This window comes from Natator depressus, chromosome 2 (genome assembly GCF_965152275.1).
Source record: "Natator depressus isolate rNatDep1 chromosome 2, rNatDep2.hap1, whole genome shotgun sequence".
In the NCBI taxonomy this organism is placed as follows: domain Eukaryota; kingdom Metazoa; phylum Chordata; order Testudines; family Cheloniidae; genus Natator; species Natator depressus.
In genome coordinates this window covers 87520386-87543923 of record NC_134235.1, presented here as the reverse complement: position 1 = coordinate 87543923, position 23538 = coordinate 87520386, and the positions used below count along the sequence as shown (strand labels likewise).

Here is a 23538-nt window from a genome sequence, read left to right as displayed (position 1 = left end):
TAGAAGGGGACTAAAAACACAGCACTGAGGGGCTCTTGAGAAAGGGAAGCAAGATATGAAGGACAGCCACCAGAAGGGAGAGGAGGCAGAGAGGCAGGAATTAAAATGAAACTCATCTTAATTATCTAATGCAGAGTTGTATCTGAAAGGTAAAAGCAAATATGTAATTTTTGTCCTGATGTAAAGGGGTAGCAAAGAAAGCATTGGCCAGATGTATCTAAAAAAAATTAGCCACACTCAATCATGTGAAGAATAACTGGATTTGGTTTTTACTAATACAGTACAAAATACTTTTTAAAAATCGATTCTTCCCCTAGGCTAAAACAGTGTATTTTTTCCAAGAGCATTATTTTAAAAACAAACTATAAAAAAAATCCTCTTCACATTTTTAGAACACAAATGAAATGTAATTTTGTAGGATGACAGAACTATCGATGTCCAATACAGATCTGGCAAATGAAGTCAACAGAATACTAATTTGTAAACTCTACTTGTGGATTCAGATATTCTAAATGACTTATGTACAGTATTTAATGTGCTCTAGTTCTTCTACCATCTTTCATGCAGCATTATGACACTTGCCGCAATTGTGTACTATTTAGAAGAAATGGATTCTTGCGATTATCCAACAAAGGAATTCATGCTGAAATTGGAAGCCTAGCTGATCACCACCAGAGGAAAAGCTAGCATAAGTTTGTAATTTCAAGTTTTATTTTTATATTGGTGAAACACAGAACCTCTTCCGAAAGAGGCAGCATCTGCAGAGCTGTTACAAATACGCTTCATACTTTAATACACCTCACAGGTTTGGAAAAGGTATGGATAAAGCACAGTTTCACATTGTATGAACACTTTACACTGTATCTGGGCATACAAATTCAGTCATATTAAAAGGTAATTTATATATCATCTGACTTCACATACAATGGATAATATTTCAGCATCTTCATACAAACTTACTTTTGTTTTTAAATAGTTGGCATCATTTTTGGAAATAATTTCTCTTACTGCAAAACAGTATATTTTCACTTTAACTTATTATTTAAGTGATAAGTTACAAAAAAAGTACCAATTGTTTTGGAAAGTAGAAACAAACATTAAATATGTAATAGACACATCTGTTTACAATTACACATTTACTAAAGGCAGTAACATTCCTATTACACTTTTACCTAAAATAGTCTATTTTATATAATCTATTCTCCCCTATCTAGTTTTCAACCATAGCCATCTTTTCATATTTCAGTCTTGAAAGCAACATTGCAATCAAATATTAAATTTTTATTCTCTTTGATGCATACAAGTCCCTTTCATTTTAATGAGCTTTGCTAGCATAGTACAATGAATTTTTGCCCTTAACTTTCCTTAATCAGTACATGAATTTTAGTTGGGAAACCTCTATCAACATGGAAGGAACTGTCAAGCTAAAACCTCACCATAATACTTTGAAAAAAATCAGTGGTTAGTGTCTAAAATTGTTTTGGACAACACAAAAAACAGATGCTACAAAAGTGCTTTGTTTCAGAAGTGAATGCATAGACTTGTAGCCTTATCTTACACAACATGTTAGTGTTTTATCACTGGGGTAGTTTAAACAAAAACTGCACTACTTTGTCTTACTAACATATACAAGTACACTAATTTTCTTCACTTATGCATGTCACACTCTCTTTCCTCAGATATCCCAGGTTGTGTGTAACAGGTAGTCTTAAATTCCCAGTGTAGTCACTAAAGTTCTCCTCACACAAAAGTACTGGGAACATCAATCATATCCTACAAGAGCCCCTCTTCTAGAGCATAATGTATGTCCATGAGCAGTCAAGGAGTCAGAAGTTATTGAGTTCATTAGAGTAAGCTATTCCAAGAGAGTTATATTTGTTAGTACCGTTCAAAGGACAAGTCACAGATCTTCAAAGCCCTCTCACCAGTCTTGACAGAAAAGTAAAACACTCACACTTGCCAAATTTTATAGAAGTCAAGGTGTGCAAGCAAACTTCCAACATCCATGTCCCTAGTATAACGTGACAATTTAAAAAACAAAACAAAAAGAAAACCACACACACACACACACGAGGAAAGCTCAGCACTAAAAGGGTATTTTCAAACAACTTCACATTTCAGATCCAAGCTTCAGTCCCTTACTACACAATTTGGGCACACAGAACCAGTTTTTAAAACATCTATCCTAGCATAACATAGAATAAAAGACTCAACAATGGGAGCTTCTATCAGTGTATGTCATACTAGCCTTGCCTGACCAATGTGGTACATATTCAAAGTTTGCACATTCTTTCACAACATTCCTAAATCAGATATCATCGACTCAAAAGAGCTTTTTCACACTTGTACATTTAACAGAATTGTTTCAAGAATTCTCAAAATTTCTGAAATGATTTGATGCCTTAACATGGTAGAAGCCACAGTATTAGCATTTATACCTTGCTTCTGGTCTAATGCTCACTGCAATTTAGGAGTCATGGTGCATCATGTATATCATGAATTCCACCCCCCCCCCCCCCCCCGTCAGATTCTGAATGACTTCATCCTATAGTAGTCCTTCATGGGTTCTTCCGTAGAAATTTCTGCAGAATTGAAGTCTATGGTCACCTATTAGGCATGGAATAGTCAAACTGGAGTAGTCAAAATTTAGTTTGATCCTGAAGAATATGCACTAGATTTTTGTGATGATTTACACTTAAGTTTTTCAAATAACTTTGATGGGTTATTAATGGGAACTTTGGGCCAAAGCTGCAAAATGCTAAACAGACCACTTACTGGCTACATTATGCTTTAAATAATTGTAGAAGAGTACTGCTGATTCCAAATTTAAATTAACTCAAATTTTTGAAGAACTGTGTTTTGAGCTATTTCCAAAATGTTACATTTCACTTAGATTTTTGCTGATTTCTTTTTCTGCAAGGGCTTTATATTCGGCAAACAATACATCTGCAGTCTTTTCAATTGATTATTGTTGGCTCCTTTCTCCTTTGCAATATGTACATTACAAACAGCATCTCAATCTGCATGCAAATGTATCACCAAAGATCTCTTGAGAATATTGTTTCTTTAGGTGAAAGAGAGCCCCATTATTTTCCCATAGGTATCTGAAGAAACTTGCAAGATGGCTTCATATCAGTTGTCCTAGTTATTTTCCACACCCTTTTACACTCCTGGATAATGCTTATAAAAATAAGGCATTTAAAACAAATCCCTCTACAGGGTAAAAATGTTTTCAGAATAAATGGAATGGTCCACACCCCACAGGCTTAAACTTGTATAAATATCTGGAGTTTGTCTTCTTTATTCAGATACTCAATGTGCAAAAAACTACACCAAGATGAATAACCTTTAAAACTGCCAAAGTGGAAAGAAATTACAAACATGTTATAGAAAACCAGAAGAGCCAGTCAAAATATTCTAGAATCCAATGATTTGAAACTCTAGTTGTTTCAATACTTCTCCCCAATCTGATTTAGTTTCTTTTAACCCATGTGCTTTAGAGAAGACACAATATTATTCAGATATTTCAATCAGAGGAAGGCAGTGACTCAGGAAGTTCTTACCATGTACGGAATGGAATCCAGAAATGCTTCAACAAGTGGTGGGTTATCATGCTTTTTTGTAATAGTACCCAAAAGCTGTCAAGTCAATATTAGCATTCCGATATCATGAGTGCAATGAAGCGCTGGTAATTCTGGTACCTTTGGATATGCTCAACATCCACAAACAGCAATATTTCTGATATTTAAACATTAAACATGTTTACAACTAGCATAGTCCACCAGAATATTCATCATCTTCCTCCTCAGCATGGGAGCCAACTGTGGCCGGTCCTCCTGCTTTGTCCAGTGTAGTAACTGGTGATTTCTTCTTAGTTCCTCCTCCTGGGACCGCCAAACTAAGAGCTAGCTTGGCATACTGACAACAAACAACAACATGACGACAGGTTTAGTGTCAACATTGTCACAGGGCGAAATCCTACTTGCCTTTCTCTAGAAAGAATCACAATGAAGTAAATGGGACTACATGCCTAAGTAAGGTGAGCAGGATTTGCCTCAGTCTATTGACTGCACTCAAAATGGCAACAATCCATTATTTTGTAACATTCTGTTCAAATAGCATAAAAAAAGAGAGACCTAATGCATGCACTATTCTCTCTGTGTTAAAGTGATTAAACACGTACTATGAATTCTGCTCCTTTATAGAATAATCATTGCCATGTTGCACAGTACAATTGACTAGAAGTTTAAGATAAGCAAGTCTCATCAATGCAGTTTTTTAAATATGCAGCACTGCATATTTTATCTAACCATCACCACATAAGTGGTCTTTTACAGAAGCTTTTTCAATCAAGATGGCATCATCTTTTCAGATTTTAAAGTTATATTAGGTGAAAAATTAATAAATATTGTTAGAAAACCTACACTAGGATGATCAGAAGTTTATTACTGCCTGTCTTTCTACAATTTGCAAATATGCAGGTGGTTTTTTTTAAAAAATAGCAAGTATTTTCTTGAAAGGAAAAAAAAGACATCTTTCTTTAAAATAGCAAATGGCCATGGTAACTCACTGTAAAATTACAGGACCACTCTTGAGAACTGAGCAGTGCTTGCAACTCCTCTTGATATCAATAAAAGCTGAAGGTGCTTAGCATGGACTTCTAGCTAAAATGGACTTGTACAAACAGTACTGTATTTCTGACCTGAAGCATTGACTGCAGAGTTTTCAGCCCATGTTGGGGACAGAAGGGAACTGAACTCAGATGCTATTCAACAATATTCCAGCCAATTTTTCAGACAGACTTACGAATGCCATAAGTTGCTCATTCATCTGACCCTTCCAGATAAGAGGGAAGATCAGAGGAATGTGGAAATTTACAAGTGGTGAGCAGTAAAGTGGAAAACATGAGAAGCTGGAGGGTGGGGAGAGCAAATCCAGGACAAAAAACACAATAACTCCAAAACAGTTCTCTTTCTTACCAGGAAAAAGGTTTATGAAAATCCACATGAAATGCTAACTTACATCATTGTCCATGTACTTGAAGAGTGGTGAGTTACAGACATTAGAAACTTGATCCTGGTCCTGGTTGTCATAGCCTTCTAGAAGCTGTTCTAGTGCTGCACAGTCTTCACTTCCATTGAATCCCGGTATACTAAAGGAAACAAAAAGTTCATTTAAAACATTTAAACTTGTCCACTCATAGCACTCAACAAATTTGTCTATGTTTACATGTTACTGAATAAGAGTAGAGGGACAGGCAGCTGTAAGGCTTGTGTTTATAAAAATTTATGGTATTGCTTAAATAAGTCTCAAAACCCAGGCTGAACAAAAATGCCTAATGGCGTGAAAATGTATTTTTTACTATATGATCATCTAACCATGCAAATTATAAACAGATCATCAATTTTTTAAAAAATGTTTTAGTTCTCTGCTTGGGACTAGTTGTCTGCATGGTCCCAGATGATAGAAGTGCCTTAAATCTCATGAGTTTCTGTTAACTAGTCATAATATTTTCCTTTTACAGTGCATGTATGGAATCGTAAGTGTTTGAGACTAGGCAAGGTAAAGACTTAATTAAAAATGGATCATTTTAACCTATCTTTAGAATTTAAAAAAAAAAGTACGATATCTGGTCTTAAGCTACAAAGTGGCAATAAAATGGTAACACAAAATAAAAACAGTAAATTCAATTGGCAACAATCAAAAAGTCCCTTATCAGTACTGAACATAGTTACAAGAGCTAATCCATCTCTGTTCAGTATATGAAAGAGACAGATACTAAAATGAGGCAGCACTTAAAACGATTAAATATTTTTAGTGAAAGAATGCCAAGAGCAACAACCCTGTATTGTTTATTCAGCTTTTATTAAAGCTAAGCAAACAGATAATCCGGGAAGAAGGAACAGAAAAGGGGAGAGTAGTGAACTGAACAAAATTCTTCTAGCTGTTTAATTTTTAAGCAAAAAGTAAAATCAATATAAATAATTTTCATTGTTTATTTTAAGGCATGTATGTCTTGCTATTAAACTAATAGTATATTAATAACTACAACTGACCATTTGAAAACAACAAATGTTTTTCAAATGGTAGTCTTCCAAAAAAGACACTGTTGTACCATAAACCAAAACAACAGAGTACAGGATTCAAACCTGTGGAAACACAGACTTGCCACATGGCTCTTTAATAAAGATGAATTCATATCAATCTTCAACATAACCAAAATTTAAGTTTGAAAACAATGAGGCAAATATATGCCTTACCTGTAACTTTCCCTGACACATCTTTCTGCAGCAACATAGTCATGTCTATGAAGATGAACTAAGACTTGAGCAATAGTTTTCTAAAATAAATGAAATGACTGATCACTCTTTTGTAACCAAATGCAAGATATTTACCTTCTATTATGAATTCAATACCAAAAGTCCTGTTGCTTGCTCAGGATAGGTGTAAAAAGAACACAACAACCAATGGCACGATTGCGCTACACCGTTCCCTGCTCCACATTCACAAATGAAAGAAGTGATGGGCTCTGAAAATACTGATCTACACCGGCTGTGGATCTGTCCCATCTTTTTTAAAAGTAGTGTAGAGGAAGAGATCAAAGTGGACCAATTCTGTTGTAACCTTAGATTATCTGAACCTAGGTTTACAAATTTAGAACTGAAAGACAAAATTATTCTAACAAGAATTTTGAAACCACAAACCAATTTTTTGCTTATGTTAGGATTTTCTGACTAGATATGCTTATCATTTGTCCAAAAAGTTATTGCATTCAAAATATCTAGCCCTACTTTCCCGCCATCAGCACACATTTAGAAAATAAATTAACATATCTCCCATTCCACATAGCCCAAAGAATTATTTAATTTAACTGTATTTGCAGGTTCACCTACAAAGATATTTTATCTTTTAGCATTTTCAAGAAGATCAGAAAGCTATAAAAGCCATTCTGATGATCCGCGACAACTATTTGCAGCATTTTCAAGACTATTATGCTGATACAAGACAGTTAAGGAGGTGGGTGAAAGGAGGGGCTAGCCATCCAGGAGGTGCTCATCCAGTAAGAAGTTTATCCTGGACTGCAAGGCATACAGTGCCATTCAGTTAGAGGTGCTGCAGACAAAGGCCTATCAATTTCCCTTTGCGCATTTCTATTTTATAAACAGGAAAGAAACATTCACTCAGGTCTTTTACCTTATAACATGTTGGATAATTTTCAACTTCTTTATAAATATTTTTTTCCTTCTGAATAGACAACGCAGCCTCATCTAATCTAGAAACAAGAACAAACATAGAAGGAAGTGTGAGAAACCAGTGATTAGAGCCTTATGATGTGCATATTTTAATGTTTGTAGGTGGTAAAGGCGGCACAGGAGCTGTAAAGACATTTCAGTAGTCCACATGAAGCCTATTAAAAGAGTTCATATTTGTGTCTAATCAATTTTTTTTCCTCCAGACTGAACAAAAAAACCCAAAACACCATTTTTGTTTAAATCCACTGGCATTAAGAATCAAAGTAATCTAAACACTAAAAACTATCGAGTCTTAAAGTTTTCATTTAGTCTTCAATCTTGATGGCATCAGTGTAACATTGCAAAGGTTAAAAAAATACACATCTTTCAGAAATCCTGTTATTTTTGAGTTACCAGATAAAAATACTAAAGTGAAATCCAGGAATCAGTGCTTCAGTTTGAAAGCAATCCATGCCACATGCCAGTAAAGTTTAATTTTATGCTAATCAGAGCACCAACACATGTACGTCCTATACTTTTCTAACATTTCTGTCCCTGTCATTGCCAGGTCCCAGACCTACGTGAAAACAAAAGCTGTAATCTTTGAAGTCAACCCAACTCACGGAAGGAAGTCACAATCCAGTGCACATTACTTTTTCAAATAAAAACACTCATGGTGATGAATTGTGAGTACCCAAAACTGCATAAGAGACGCAGACAGGGCTCATTCCTGTACAGAGCTGAGCTCTGGTCTAAACTGGTGTTTAAATTCTTGCTGGATCCCACTAGGATGTTCAGCACCCTACAGGTGTAAATCCAAATAATGCAAAACAGAAAGGAAATGGAATATTTACTTGCAAATATCTTGGTGATCAGTTATGTTGAGCAAGGATCATTTCAGGCAGTGGAAGTCCACAGAGAGCTAATATTTCCAACCAAGCAGTCGTACATACACAGTGTTGAAATACAGCAACTATTTTACAAGTCACAACACTATAGCGTTTGTACAGGAAGTAAACACTGTATCCAACTGAAACTGCAGAGTCAGTTTAGGTACGAAGTACATCAAAGCTAATGACCCAAGAGTTCACGCTGGATATTTAAGGAGGACAAACATGGTCAGGACCTTCATGATACATCTCATCCAAAAGGTGAGACCTTTAGCAGCACAGTATCAGCATCAAGCTGGAGCACTGGAAGGGACAAATGTCAGCTACTGAAACATCAATTTATGAGAGAAGGTTTGGCACTATCTTGATTTTTTTTTTTTTTTATTAAAGACTCTCCCCCCATACCTGCAGTACAGATTTTAAACCACACATACATACACGCTCATCATAATCTACATATAAAATGAGTGAAACTCAAACTTTAGCAGGACTGTCCAAGTTTTCCATCCTTTTTATGCCTGAGAAATAAATACTTGCAATGTGAACACAAATGTTTTTAATAAAGTACAAAAGTGGGTCTTCTCAGACAAAAAAGAGAAGGTGATTTCAGGTTGCAAAAAAGGACAATAACCCTGCCTAGTACCCTAGAGAGGCATTTTTAAAGTTTTGCATACATTTAAAATTTATCAGAGTACTTGCTAGTGTTTTGTAACATGGATGTAAAAACCATGCCATTTAAGAGAACTTAGGAACTCCACCTTCATGGTCTACTATTTTACATTTTTAAGCATAAAAGAATTGCTTGGTTTTGGAAAAGGCATGTAATCAAGAAGCACAGGATTTAAAATTTCATTAGCTTCTCTAATAGAGGTTCAGATTACATTTGTCAGCTATAAATCACCAACTTCATACTCGAATTAATCAAGCAATTTTGGATGAAAGTTTCTAGTTACTATAACTACTAAGGACTTCACATGGCAGCTAACTGATTCAATATATCTCACAATTCTTGGCAATCATAATTCCATTTCCCTACCAAAGATTTTCTTTCACTGAAACTCACAAAACAGTCAGTCAAAGAATATGGATATTTTAGACTACTACTCTTCTGAAGCAGAATCATCAATGACATCCACAGAAGTACAGTAGGACCTCCCTGATCTGCTCACACAAATTATGTTTAAGTCTGCTATTGTGATTGATGATGAAAACACAACAAACTGATTTTCTGTTTAATTATATGCAAGTTACTTGATGTTCCAAACCCCAAGTGACATCAGACACAATGTGGCCTCTATAAATCAGTATGACAATCAAGCTAGTCTCAAAAACATTAATGTACACATCTCAGCTGACAGTCCTTCCACCCATGTAATATAAGGGTTTTCCTTTTATATTATCATTGTTGCTCACAATTACAGCACACACTCAAGGCTTGACAAAATTTAATTAGGAACACAGACTCAAAGACAGCCTTATAGTGAGCTATTGGTTGTAGTGATGTACGTTTATGCTAAATCATGGTACAATTTGGTACTACTAACCAATAGAATTAGAAAAACAGGTCAACCTGAGGATTCAAAGTCAAATGCTTCACCCTTGATTCAGGATCAGACACCCGCATATGGGTTGCTTTGGTTGGGTAAGTCACTTAATTCCCCTACTTAATATTCTACACAATTTACACATGAAGAAATCTAAAGTGCTTACTACCCAGTGTTGTGGGGAATAATTCACACTGATGAAGAACTTTAGAGATGAGCCACACCAGGTTCTCAATCATTCGTAATTCGTCTTCACTGAATTATTAGAGAAATACTAAACATCTTATAGCGCCAAAAAATAAAACAAGAAAAAAACAGATGAGTTTTTCAGCACTCAGGTATAGCCAGAGAAACTTAAACTGGATCTTAGTCTGACAGGCACCAACATAATCTTCTGTTTCCAGATAGTGACTTTTGAAGAGGCAGTATGTAGATTCAGTGAAACTCAGCAGTGAAGATTTCAATTCTATTTAGAGGAAAACATAGATTTTCAGAACATAAAAAGTTATACCTGCGTCCTCTGACTAAAAGTCTTGAGGCCTTCCCTAGCAATTCTACAGCCTGCCGTAAACGTTCTTCATTCTAAAGGTGCAGAACAAAAACAAAATGTTTTACACATTTGTGGCTTTAATTCTATGCAACTTCTCTCCTTTTTGCAAATGAAACACAAACATAAGGTATGAGCTCAGGTCAGTGTGGGGTTCTCCCATGGCCTTACTACTTTTAATCAGCATTCTGCTGTGTAACATCTTTCCAATGTCACAGAACTGCTGCAGAGCTCCCTCCCGCTGGACTGCCCAAGAAGTGGGAGGAAGCTGTATAGGAGATTAAATTCAGATCCTATACAGTGGGGGATGGAGTATTGGTAGGGAAGGAGCAATGCTGGACTCTGCACCTTTACATTAAATATCCCAATAGGAGCTGAGTGACTTCCTGTGCAACATTATTCACTCACTGCTGTGATAAAGAACAAGACAGAGCTCAAAACTCAACCTCACATTACAGCTGTGTGCAGAGCTATTTTAGGCTGACTGACCTTGAACACGTCTTCCTTGTACTCGATCTTTATTTCCTTACCAGCCTTTATTTCCTTTGTTGTTCAAATTAAAATGGTAGTACTTACTTCGAACACTGATGCTGTCTGCTGATAGAGTTGTACAGCCTTGTCTGGGTTCATACTTTCTATTAGCCTGAAATAAATACAAGCCAGAATTATTATTATTCAGCTCAGATAGTAAAGTTTTCTCCTAGTACAGGATTCACACAACAGTCTATAAAAAGGCGGCACCAATGTTTTGGTATTTGTCCTAGCTACCAATACGGCAGGCTTACTTTCCAGCCCGTTCCAGTGCAATAGCTGCTGTGTCAGGTGTTCCATTCTCCAGGTACATTGTACTGGCCTTCTCAATCAGCTGAACTGCTTCAGGAAGTTTTTGCATCTCCTGTAAGAAAAAGTTGGGAGAACAACAGTGTCAGGAACTATGCTAATAAACAGACCAAATGGAAGTATTCTGTATTGCATTGCATTACATTTGTAGAGTTCAGCTCCCCTCAACGTAAACTACAACATCCACAGTGCAAACAAGCATCTCATCCTACTTTTCCCTCCACCTGCCTATGATAAATCAGAAAAGTTGGCTGATTTTGTTCTTTGCATTAGCCACATGATGGAATACACTGAATGAGCACTCACGCAGTGGAGCTACAAAACTAAAGCAGCCAGTCTTGTTTCCCTCTGTCACGTTTCAATTTTGGAATAAATAAATCAGTTCCCTGGTAGCCAAACTTTACAATTTGTTTGGAGGGCACATCATCGGAAGTGGACATATATACAGACTTTTTGTAGTACTTGATTTGAACCCTGAAATAATGATTCTCTGAAAGTCTGTTTAACTGATCAACATCTGGATTACAAGTTCGCTTTGAGTTCCCTAAAAACTGGCTTATGGTGGTTAATTAGCTTATTTTACTATACATTGATTTTCTATCCCCTAAATGATGTTTTCAACTGTTGGTTAAACCCATTCAATAAACTGCAAAGCTATCAAGTCATTATTGCATGCAAAATCACTAACAGGATTGTGGCAAATGTGATTAGAAAACTAATTCCTGTTGACTACAAGGTTTATGTTGAACTAAAACAGAAGGGCTAAAGTATGGGAGTTGTCACCAAGAACTATAATACGTCAGCTTACTGAAGGATCATGAGTTATATAATGGTAGTCTGTTAACAATGCCTTTGTATGTTAAAAATACCAATCACAGTGCATGTGATGAAACTATAGGATATTCCACTCATCAGCACCAAGACTGGTTTGATGAAAAACAACAAGGAAATCCTAGCATTAATTCACCAGAAAAGAACTGCGTTCTGTCACTGGCAAAATGATTCTTCTAACCAACGAAAACATGAGGCTTATCACCTGCTCAAGGCCGAAGTCCAAAGGAGACTGTGTGACATCAAAAATAAGTGGTGGCAAGAGAAGGCCTCTGAGATCCAGGGTTTCATAGGTCAAGATGACACAAGAAGCTTCTTTCAAGCAACAAAAACTACATATGGGTCAAGCTCCAAAGGTCCAACCCCCTTACGTTCCAAGATTGTCCTTGAGGGTGGAGCCAATGCAGCCATTAAACAATGCTGGAAGGAGCACTTGGATAGCCTACTAAACCATGAATCCAGAGTCTCTGAAGACACCATCGAGTCTATTCCACAATGCTCAGCAATGGCACACCTTGCTGATCCCCCAACTTCTGAGAAAGTCCAGAGTGCCATCACCCAGCCAAAAAAATCACAAGGCAACAGGCCCAGACAGCATCCCAGCAGAGGCTTTTAAAACTGGTGGAACAAGGCTCCAGCACAAACTTTGCCAACTCCTCAACAAAATCTGGACCTGTGAAGAAATTCCACCGGACTTTAAGAATGCCAACATTGTTACAATATTCAAGAAAGGGGATAAATCTTTGCAGAAGAACTACAGAAGTATTGCCCTCCTCTCCATCGCAGGGAAGATCCTTGCCCTGATGCTATTAAAACACCTTTGCTCCCTTGCCAAGGAACTCCTTCCCAAATCACAGTGTGGCTTCAGGCCATCCAGAGGCACAACTGACATGATCTTCGTGGCATGACATATTCAGGAAAAGTAAAGAGAACACCACCAGGAACTGTTCATGGCATTCATCGATCTAACCAAGGCCTCTGACTCTATCAATCGTGATGCCCTATGGAAGGTGCTGTGTAGGTTTGGCTGTCCACAGAAATTCATTTCCATCATCACAATGGAATGACTGCCACCATTCTGTGCAACGGCTCAGAGACCGAACCATTCAGCATTCGCACTGGTGTCAAGCAGGGCTGCGTCACTGCTCCAAACACACAACCATTTACCCTGCCGTGATCCTGATTCTCATCCGTGACCGCCTTCCTGATCGAATCGGAACTGAGTATCATATGGATGGTTAACTCCTCATGATCTTAAATTTTGCTTGGAGACGTCCGAGATTGAGAATTGGCATCACTGACCTTCACTATGCAGATGACTGTGTCTTTCTTGCACACACAGGCCGACCTGCAAAGTACCCTAAATCTTTTTGCAGATGCCTATTACAGCCTAGGTTGGTCTCTCTCTCTCTCAACACCGGGAAAACCAAGGTACTTTACCAGCCCTTACCTGCACAAACTACTCTTTGTACTCCACAAATCACCATCAGTGGAGAACCCCTGGAAAATGTGGACCATTTTCCATACCTTGGCAGCCACCTCTCCCAAACAGCCAGCATTGACACAGAAACTGAATACAGGATCCGCTGTGCCAGCACATCCTTTGGAAGACTACTCAAATGAGTCTTCAATTACAGAGATCCGCAAACAGGCACCAAGATCTTGGTTTACAAGGCAGTTTTCATCCTCACCCTTCTCTATGGGTGTGAGACCTGGGTAACCTATAGACAACATCTCAAGTGGCTGGAGTGGTTCCAGCAGCACTGCCTCAGGAGGATTCTCATGATCAGCTGGGAAAATGGACGCACTAACATCAGCATTCTCTCTGCAGCCAACATGAGCAGTATAGAAGGGCAGGTCATGAAACACCAAATCTGCTGGGCTGGCCACTGTATAAGTATGCCTGACTCTTGCCTCCTGAAGCAAGTACTGTACTCTTCTCTCAGTTAAGGCAGGGAAGAAGGGCTCGCGGAGGACAGCGAAAGCGCTTCAAAGACATCCTGAAAGTATACCTTAAAAAGGGAGGCATCAATCCAACAAACTGGGAGGATTTGGCGTGGAACAGAACACATGGCGCCACACCATACACCAAGCCAGAGCTCACTTTGAGGAGAACAGACATGCTCATGAGACAGAGACGTGACAAAGGAGGAAAGAAAGGGCACAACTGTCCAGCCAACAACTATGTCTTCTGCAGATTTTCCCACAGAAGTGACAGGGGTAATCTTGGAGGGCACAAATTGGGCTCTTCAGCCACTTAAAAACCCACCAATGAACCCCCTTGGCAGATATCCTCGCATCGAGGGATAGCCAAAGAAGCTAATGCCGCCTTAGTGTGTTTACTGCAAAGTAATTCTACCTTATGGCAATTCCCAAATGGCATGAAGTAAAATATTATGTACCATATAGGCTGTCCCATATCAAAGCTAGCAAAAGCTAATGAGTTTGGCCTACGTAAAGAGATTTATTGATGTATGTTCTTTATTGCATCTGCCTTGAAATGAGCATTTGATAGATGGAGTGTGAAGTTGTCTTGTTACACCATAGCTTCCAGGCACTTCTGGGTCCGGTGCTGTAAATGTTATTTTGCTGCTTCTTACGGAAATAATATATTAATCCGAACACATGCCTATGCCTCCTACAGGAAAAACTCTCAAACATTTATAAGAACTCTTTGATTTCTCATATTTTTGGCCTGTTGTATACAGCGTAGAAAGTCTGTGGAGCTGGAGCAGAACTATAAAATAGTTAACGACTCCTCCCTCCCCCTCAACTTAGCAGAACTACCTCTGCAGAAGTCAGATGCCACAACGAGAGAACATGTGACTGGTTGCTCTTTGCAACACCATCAACCTGCCAACTCCCAGGAATTCAGAAGTGAACAAAGACCTTGTCATCATTAGCCATTTTTCTATTGGGAAAATTTCATAGAAGAACAACTCTAGAGGCACGCAGAGCCAATACAGAAGTACAGGATCTACACATGGATAGCCCTCTGATTCTGTGGAGCATTGGAAGGAGACAGTAGTGTCCCCTGATTATTCTACACAGGTGAACTCCCCTTCCCCTCTCATAAGAGCAGAAGGAAGAAATCTCAAGTTCAAATCTAATTTCCTGTCCCTTTGAGGGAGTATCTCCGGTAAGTGACAACAGGACACACTATTATTTACCTGAACCCAAAAAATAAGCTGCAACTATGAAGTACATTATTAAGAAAAGAGAAATGTAATTACATACATACTAAACTCAACCTCCCATCTCCCGATTTTGATTTATCAAGTTTCAACCAGGAGAGAATGTTGCATCATTTAAAATTATTGGGGGGAAAAAATAAAAAAGGTCAACACTGGAAGTGCTAGCACCACTTTAACGCCAATGCTGCACGCTGAAAACTGCATATATTTTAAAATACAACTGTCCATGGGAGACTTCTTATTGTTTTGAAACAAACACATAAATAAAGTGACCAGTAAATACCTTTAACATCATGCCAGCTTGTTCATAAGCTCTGCAAAGAAAAAAGTTAGGTTTACTCACAGTGTTATTTCAGTGAGTTGAAGTGACATGTCTTGCTGTGTAGCAAGAGCTACTATACATCAGCTAATGGTGAATCATAACGACACATACATTTCAAACACTGTACGTGGCTTTTATGTACAAAGACAGTTTCTAACTTGTGTGCTAGTGACAGATATTGCAACCTCATGCTGCATCTTTGGGGACCACTTTATTACATTCATGAATAAAGTACATATGATTGTATTCAACTCCATGGAGGAGCAGCTGTCGTAACACTTCACGAACTAAAAACAGTGGACAATGATTAAGGCCAGTTGCTAATACTGTAATTAACTCTAAAGACATACCACCCTCAGTGGTAGTTTGCATATACTGATTCAAACTGGGTTTTCCAGACACTGAGAAACAAATAAATAGCTGTGTTTATATCAGGACCTTCTTTTGATCTAGCAAACAGACACGCTTTTATCCAATGGGACTCCAATCCTGCTGAAGGGTTGGAAGAATGATGGCCTACCAGAGTCTGGAGCGAACCACAAAGAGGGGATAAACAGTATCCCTGAGACCGTGACAGTGTTGTCTTCTATGGATCAAGTGCTTTTGACCATATGTTTCCCAGCCCAGACCAAGGATACCTTCCTGCTTCTATAGCATGTACTGTGTGTGGCAAATTTTGCACCAGTGCTTCAAACTAATCAGACAATCTTTTCACTATTTGCCATGAGTTGGAGGAATGGGAAGGTAGGAAAGGTCTGATTGTGTTTCCACTACACAGACTAGACCACAGTGGCATGAAAAACTTAAACAAACAAACAAACAAACAAAAAAAACAAAAACTCTACTAATAGAATTAAGAACAGCTAATATTATAGAGCACCATTCTGGTGATTACAGACATTGAAGAAATTTCAAGTATGTGAAGAGAAAAATTATTACCTTAATCATACATGCAGTAAGCAAAAACTCAAATGAAATAAGCAGATCCTGAGTAATATCCTATTGATGAACAATCCAAGAGATATTGGAACTAATCCTGATAGGTGCTAAAAAGTCTTAATATCCATTTACTTCAATGGGATTTGCAGAGTCTCAAAAGCTTTCCAGGATGAAGCCACTAAGAAGTCTGATCATGAACCAGTGAAAATAATGGAAACTTTCCCATTAAATGAAAGCAGACTTAGCCCCAATGTATGCATTTTTTAAATAGTCCCATCTTTAGATACACATAGCATACTGGGAAATGCATCAAATTAACTGAGGAATTTAAACTTACTTGGCAGCATGGAAGAGACTGGATGTAACAGAGCCAAAGTTAAGGATACAAGCCATAAAACCTGACAGGTAATTATATATCAAAAATAATTTACTGAAGGATTAAGCAAAGTGAACTTTTATCTAAATACTAGTACCAAAGATAACATTTATATGGAGGCAAAACTAATCTGATACGTGTGCATGCTAGTTTTTTTGTTTTTGTTTTAAATAAACATTAGGGCAAAATAAAATTCAACATATCCAACTATGAAAGAGCTGACGAAACTAGATTACATACATTTATTTAAAGAGAGCTTTGGTTACTACATTGTGTTAGATAGTGTAATGTTAGCTAATCTTTTAGCAGTATGTTTAATGTGTACCATCCATTTCTAGGCACCACATGGCAAAAACCATGCAAACGATTAACTAAAAAAAAAAAAAAAACTAGCACACATTCCCTAAGGGAAATGTCTTCAATTTAAAAGCCATGTCACAAACAAGGAGATGCCATTTAAGTCACCTACTTGCAGCAAAATTTTTTAAAAAACCCACCATCAAACAAAAAAACCCCTCAAAAAGTAAAAATCTCAAGGAAATCTAAGGAACAGAAAGCAAACGGTAAATCCAGGAACAGAAAGCAAACGCTAGAATCTGTTAATAATAATAAATAATAATAATAATATGTGCTGAGTGGTACCTGGGCACCTCAATCATAGACCAGGGTCCCACTGTGCTAGGGACTGGCTGAACAAAATAAGACGACCGTTCCTGCTCCGTAGGGCTTCTTATTTTTTATTCACCAGATAGAATTCAAGCCCTCAAGGAAACATTCTTTAAAATGAATTTTGGAAGTTAGATAAGAAACCTTTTAATATTTAGTCTGTGTTTGTCTCTTACATCTTTCCACACCACCCCCTCCCCTCAGTCCAGTTCTGATTGCTAAACAGGTATTCGATTCCTTGAATACTGAACTAACCATCAGTGAAAAGATACGCTCTATTATTTGCATGTGCTTCAGCTTCCCTCAAATAGGCGTCCTTTGCCTGCTCAAACTGTTTGGCATTCTTAAAAGCAACACCTACAAAGAAGAATTGAAGAAAAAAAAAGTGTTTACGTTTTGCCATTTTCCTTCTTTCATCTATTGTTCAAGACACACAAAGCCAGATTTTTAAAAGATATTTAGACACCTGAAAATACAGATGGGCATGTAGCGGGATTTTCAAACGGGAGTCAGCTGCCTAGATACTTCTGAAAAATCCAACTACGCGCCTATCTGCACCTTTATGCCCCATAGCTTTAAAAATATGCCCCATAATGAAAGTATTTACATTCTCTCTCAATTTATTATTATACCTTATATCAAGGCTCATAAGAATCATTCTTAAATTATTAGTACTTTCTTCCCCTATACAATGTAAGCTAATTGGATTTTCACTATAGTCAGCCTCTCTTCTCAGCTGAATACCTCTACTTCAGTATCCTTTCCATTCACTAACCAGAAATGATGCCGAATAACTTTATTTTAAGGTTCTAACATATTAGAAGTGATGCCCAATTGCAGTTTTCCTTCTAAATCAAGATCCCTGTCAACAACAAAGTGTACCTACAATAAATACCAGCCTTCATAATTAGTTCTGGGCACATTACAATATAAAGAAACTTAACTAACCAGCAAATGTGTACTTATTTAATCAGGATTTTAAAAAAATCAAAGCAGACTCAGCTCAACTCCACTACTGGAGAGCGCACGCACACACCCACACACATCTTTCTTTCCCCCGCAGTTGCTATTGATGACTTACCAAAACAAAACCAAGAATTTAATATCTGGTGAGTGACTGGGAATATAAAGTGTAATAGGCTAGAAAGATATGCTGCAGATGCTATTAGTGGAAGAAATAGATTTTGGAAGGCGGATAACGTGATTAGACAAAAATGAATCAAACAGAATTGGGCTGCTACATTTTATATTAGTGAGACACTTTCCGGGATACTTGCAAATAAGGAGCAGAAATCCTCAAGACTAAGATGTCAAAAGCATTCAGTAGAATTTCTGCTCAGTATCTTACTGAAAAAGAGTCTCAATATTGAGAGATTTAAATTCAACAAAACAAAACTCGAGACAGAACACTGAGGGGGGGAAGGATAGCTCAATGGTTTGAGCACTGGCCTGCTAAACCCAGGGTTGTGAGTTCAATCCTTGAGGGGGCCATTTAGGGATCTGGGGCAATTGGGGATTGGCCCTGCTTTGAGCAGGGGGTTGGACTAGATGACCTCCTGAGGTCCCTTCCAACCCTGATATTCTATGATTCTATGAGATAGCTGTCAAAAATAAATCTGAAGCATGAGTGAGCACCAAAATGTTATTTGAAGATGGTGTTATAAGACCACTGACAAGAGTCCCCAAAGAGCTCAAGGGAAGAGAAGTGGGGGTGGGGGGAAAGTCAGAGAGAGAGAGAAGGCAGGAGGGACAGGGGAGAAGGAGGAATAGTGCAAAACGAGATTTAATTTGACAAAGTTCAGTGGTATCCAAGACAGCAATCAGGCAAACCCAGGATGGCACTGCAATAGGAAGGCCAAGACAGATTTGAGTATCACCTGCATGCATACCAATGGAAAGTTACACCATATAAACACAACTGGATCCTAAGAGCACCATCTGTGTCCAAGGGTTCCAAAAGATTTTTAAGAAATGGAGCAGGGTACATCAGAGAGCCAACAGCAAAGCATTAACCTTGAGGAATCTGATAGATTTTTCCCCTCAACCTCAACTAAGCAAGAAGAGAGAGAGAAATATTTGCCCTTTAAATAGCATGCACCTTCAAAGTATCCAACAGACAAACTTTGCATACACACATTCTCTCTCTGTCAAGTCTGTCAAATAAATTAGTGTTGAACAAATTATAAAGCGGAGAAAGAATGAATAAAGTCAAGGTCACTTCTGCAGAGATTTCCACTATTTGCCTTTATACAGCATTAGGAGTTTCCCTTCCTCACTCCAGTCCAATTCTTTTACCACTCCTTGCATGGAGCTCCAACTGAAGACAACAGGGATTCCCATGCAGAGTGGATATGCTCGCACGCGCGCGCGCGCACACACACACACACACGTCAAGCCCCTATTTACAAACAGGAAAAAAAAAAAAGAAAAGAAAAGAAAGGAATCTAACTATGCCTAACTATTTTATCCAAAAGTCCACTTAACTCTGAGTTCAACCATATTTTGCAAGCAAGATATTTAAAATTGTGATTTGCACTGAGATTCAGTTTACATATTATTAGTTCTAATCATTTCAAATAAATATTCGAAACACATAAGAGCAATGTATTTCATAGTAAAATTAGAAGATTTGGTTCTTTATTTTACTCCCTGCCCTCACAACCATCTACAGATTTACAGACAACGTCTTAAAATGATATCCAAAATATTATCTAAGATTAAATTACTGGATTATTTAAACCTATAAAATGCATTCCCACATACAGTCATACATACCTGCCTTTCCATATTCAGTAGCTGCACTATCGTAGTCTGGTTTCCACTTTAAGAATCCAGTTTTCAGGCTGAAATGCAAAAATCAAAAGCCCATCAATAATGAATAAATGGTTGAAACGACAAACTCTTCTTCCCGCTGTCAACATATATGGTTTTGTTTCAAGTGGCGGCAATGCGGGAGGAAGAAGGGGCAGGCTAGCAAGGGCCCACTGCCTCCTACCCCTTTCGAGACTTCACTAGAAATCACCCTCACCCATCCATGTGAGATACAGAGAAATGGCAAAGAACTGCCAGAAACTATGGTAAGTAAGGACCAACAATTTGGGCCTCACTGCTCCATCCGGATCAGACCAGGAACAGATGTTTGGCCCCTTTGGAGTTCCGTAATTTCTCCCTCTCTTTTCAGGATAAGCCTCAAATTATTTCTGCTGAGAGGGGGGTTTGGAAGGAAAGTACGTTTTTTTTTTTAAGCAATAGTGGAACAACTTGTTTCAGGATGAAGGTTTTGGAATTAAAAGTTAACTATCATGTGTTGTACTTCTGGCAGTTTATATTGTCTGTCTATAGCAGTGATTTTCAACCCTTTTTCGTTTGCAGACCCCTAAGAAGTTTCAAATGGAGGTTTGGAGCCCTTTGGAAATCTTAGACACAGTCTGCAGACCACCCCCCAGAGGTCCAGAGACCACAAGTTGAAAACTATGGGTCTACAGTGTTTGTCTCTCTTGGCTACTTAAATCATAACCTCTTTGGAGCAATGATTACATCTAATGCATTTATACTGTCCTCAACACAACAGTACCAATCTTGGGTGGTAGCCTTCTGGTGCCATCATCCTCTTTCAACAAAGAACAAAAGTAGCTATATGTAAATGCTTTGCTTTCAAAATAAGTTTGGTGTGAGCACAGCTTCACTGAAGTTGCTTGAACAAAAGCCAGTCACAAGTTTCCCACCTCATCTCTTTTCAGTTTTTATTTCTGTTGCATTTCTTCATCTTAGTTCTCCCATTCACCTGCCTCCAAAGCACCACTCCGCTTCCCTTTTCTCTCCATCAGCCTCCTAGTATCTGTCTCAGACTCTAGAGGAGTGGAAGAGGCTTCCCCTACTCCCAATCATTCTAGCTGAGGGGCCTGTCACTGCCCCTGTCAAACATACAGCGAAGGGCAGCCTAGAATTCCTCCTTACCTGTAAGGGGTTAAGAAGCTCAGATAGCCAGCTTACTACCTGATCAACAGGACCAATGGGGAAAGAAGATACTTTCAAATCTGGTCGGGGGAAAGGTTTTTTTTTTGGTGTTCTTTGTGTGGGTGTTCTCTCTTGGGACTGAGAGGGGCCAGAGAGAAATCCATCTTCTCCAACCCATCCTAATCCAAGTCTCCAATACTGCAACCAGTATAGGTAAGCCAGGCAAGGCGGATTAGTTTATGTTTTGTTTTGCTTGTGAATTTTCCCTGTGCTAAGAGGGAGGTTTATTCCTGTTTTATGTAACTTTAAGGTTTTGCCCAGAGGGGAATCCTCTGTGTTTTGAATCTGAATACCCTGTAAAGTATTTACAGAGGTGATTCTTTTACCTTTCCTTTAAATAAAATCCTTCTTTTAAGAACCTGACTGATTTTTTCCATTGTTCAAAGACCCAGGGGTTTGGGTCTTTGATCACTTTGTAACCAACTGGTTAGGATATTATTCTCAAGCCTCCTCAGGAAAGTGGGTGTAAGGGCTTGGGGGGGAGGGGGTGAAAGGGATTGCTGGGGGAAGAGGAACGCCAAGTGGTCCTTTTCCCTGGTTCTTTGTTCAATCACTTGGTAGTGGCAGCGTTACTTAAACCCAAGGAACAAGGGAGAATATGTGCCTGGGGAGTTTTTAACCTACACTGGTAGAAATAAGTTTAGGGGGTCTTTCATGCAGGTCCCCACATCTGTGCCCTAGAGTTCAGAGTGGGGAAGGACCAACCCCCAGTCATTCTAGCAGAGGAGCCTGTCACTGCCCCCATATAGGATTAGGGGGGCTCTAAGAGCTCAGGGCCCCGCTATCCACGCAGGGTAGTTCTGTGACCACACGCCCCATGGTTAATGGGGCTGTTCTCACAGCACCCCGTGTTACGGGCGGGGAGCCAAGGCACAGAGAAGCCAAGCGACTTGAGCAAAGTCGCAGGGGGAGTCAGTGGTGGAGAAGCAGGCCCCAGGCGAGTGCCCGCGCCGCACCTTCCCTGCGGGCCACCCCGCGCGCCGCCAGGCTCCCGGGGGCAGGCCCGCGGGGGGGAGGGGGGGGGAAGACGTGGCCTCCAGCCCTCCTCGCGTTGGAGCCCCCCAGTCCCTCTAACCGCCGCCTCGCGGCTCCCGACCCGCGCACGGCACTCTGGGAGCTGTAGTTCTCTCCGCGAAGGTGCGCGGGGCTGAGCTCCCAAGGCGCGCGGCCGCGGGGGGGGGGAGGCTGGGGCCGATGACAGGCTGGAGCCACGGGGAACCCGGCGGAAGCGGCTGCTCCGCGAACGCCCGAGACCCGGCCCCCTTCGACCCCTCTGCCAGTAGCGAGCGGCGCAGCCACTCTCCAGCCCGGCCCGCGGCCTGCTCGGGACCCCGGGCAGGGACAGCCCGGCCTCCCGCGCCGCGCCGCGCTCACTATTTCTCCGCCTTGGCGATGTGCTCCAGCGCCTCGTTGATCTTCTGCGCCGCCATCTCGCCGGGCCGGGCCCGTCTGCACCTGACAGAAACCTCCACCTCCCACCTGCGTCAGGGAAGGAGAGACGGGCTACGGAAAGCCGTCGGGCTCATCAGCAGACATAGGGGGCGGGGCCTGATGCCACGCGCCTGCGCGGGGAGTAGATGGAGTCTACCATTAGGGGGAGGGGCTACTGGTTTGGGGCGGACGCCCAGCAGCCGCGCCGGGTCAGAACAGGAGATTAAGCGCGTGCGCAGTCCTGGCACACAGGCGTGAGGGCGTGCGGCCCACGTGCTGCCGCAAGGTCCCTGCGAGGCTGTGTCGAGACCTCCTCGCCGCCCCGCGGGCAGAGTCAGGGGGCCCTTTGCCTGGTCGCTGCTAGCTGGGCCTGCGGCAGGGGCTTCAGGGGCAGTGCTAGTGCTGTGGCTCTCTGGTCTGCCCAACTCACCTGGGGCTTCACAGCTCTCCCCATACCCCCCTTGTCTCTTATGGCCTCCACCGTGGCTGGCCTCATCCCCCCCTTGGCTCCCTCTTCCACAGCTGTTGTCACCCAGGCAGGGCTCCCAGACCTGCTGGGTGAGTGGTGCTCCGTTTCCTTCGGCCAGCCCCTCTCATGTCCCACTTCTGCCCAGGGGCCTCCCAGGGTGCTCCTGGCTGCACTGCAGGATAACCTCTGACCAGTCTAAGGAACAGCTGATGCTGGAAAAGCCAACTACAGGGAATCCAA

The 23538-nt window shown here is 40.2% G+C and overlaps 1 protein-coding gene across 1 annotated transcript; it reads right to left on the bottom strand.

Moving 5' to 3' along the window:
* Positions 1 to 2515: 2515 nt before the first annotated feature.
* NAPG (NSF attachment protein gamma) lies at positions 2516 to 22960 on the bottom strand. Its single transcript, XM_074944648.1, has 12 exons — positions 22773 to 22960; positions 20157 to 20224; positions 17654 to 17738; positions 16677 to 16694; positions 15362 to 15392; positions 10999 to 11108; positions 10790 to 10856; positions 10178 to 10248; positions 7195 to 7273; positions 6261 to 6340; positions 5023 to 5152; positions 2516 to 3918 (listed from the first exon to the last, which is right to left on the bottom strand). Exons 1-12 carry the CDS (start codon positions 22826 to 22828, stop codon positions 3769 to 3771), a joined length of 945 nt encoding a protein of 314 aa, XP_074800749.1. The 5' UTR covers positions 22829 to 22960; the 3' UTR covers positions 2516 to 3768.
* Between the last annotated feature and the right edge of the window lie 578 nt (positions 22961 to 23538).

Coding starts and splice junctions, on each gene's coding strand:
- NAPG (XM_074944648.1), bottom strand. CDS start 22,828: ATGGCGGCGCAGAAGATCAACGAGGCGCTGGAGCACATCGCCAAGGCG. Junction 20,225..22,772: donor ATCGCCAAGGCGGAGAAATA/GTGAGCGCGGCG, acceptor TTTGCATTTCAG/CCTGAAAACTGGATTCTTAA. Junction 10,857..10,998: donor GCACTGGAACGGGCTGGAAA/GTAAGCCTGCCG, acceptor TATTTATTTCAG/GCTAATAGAAAGTATGAACC.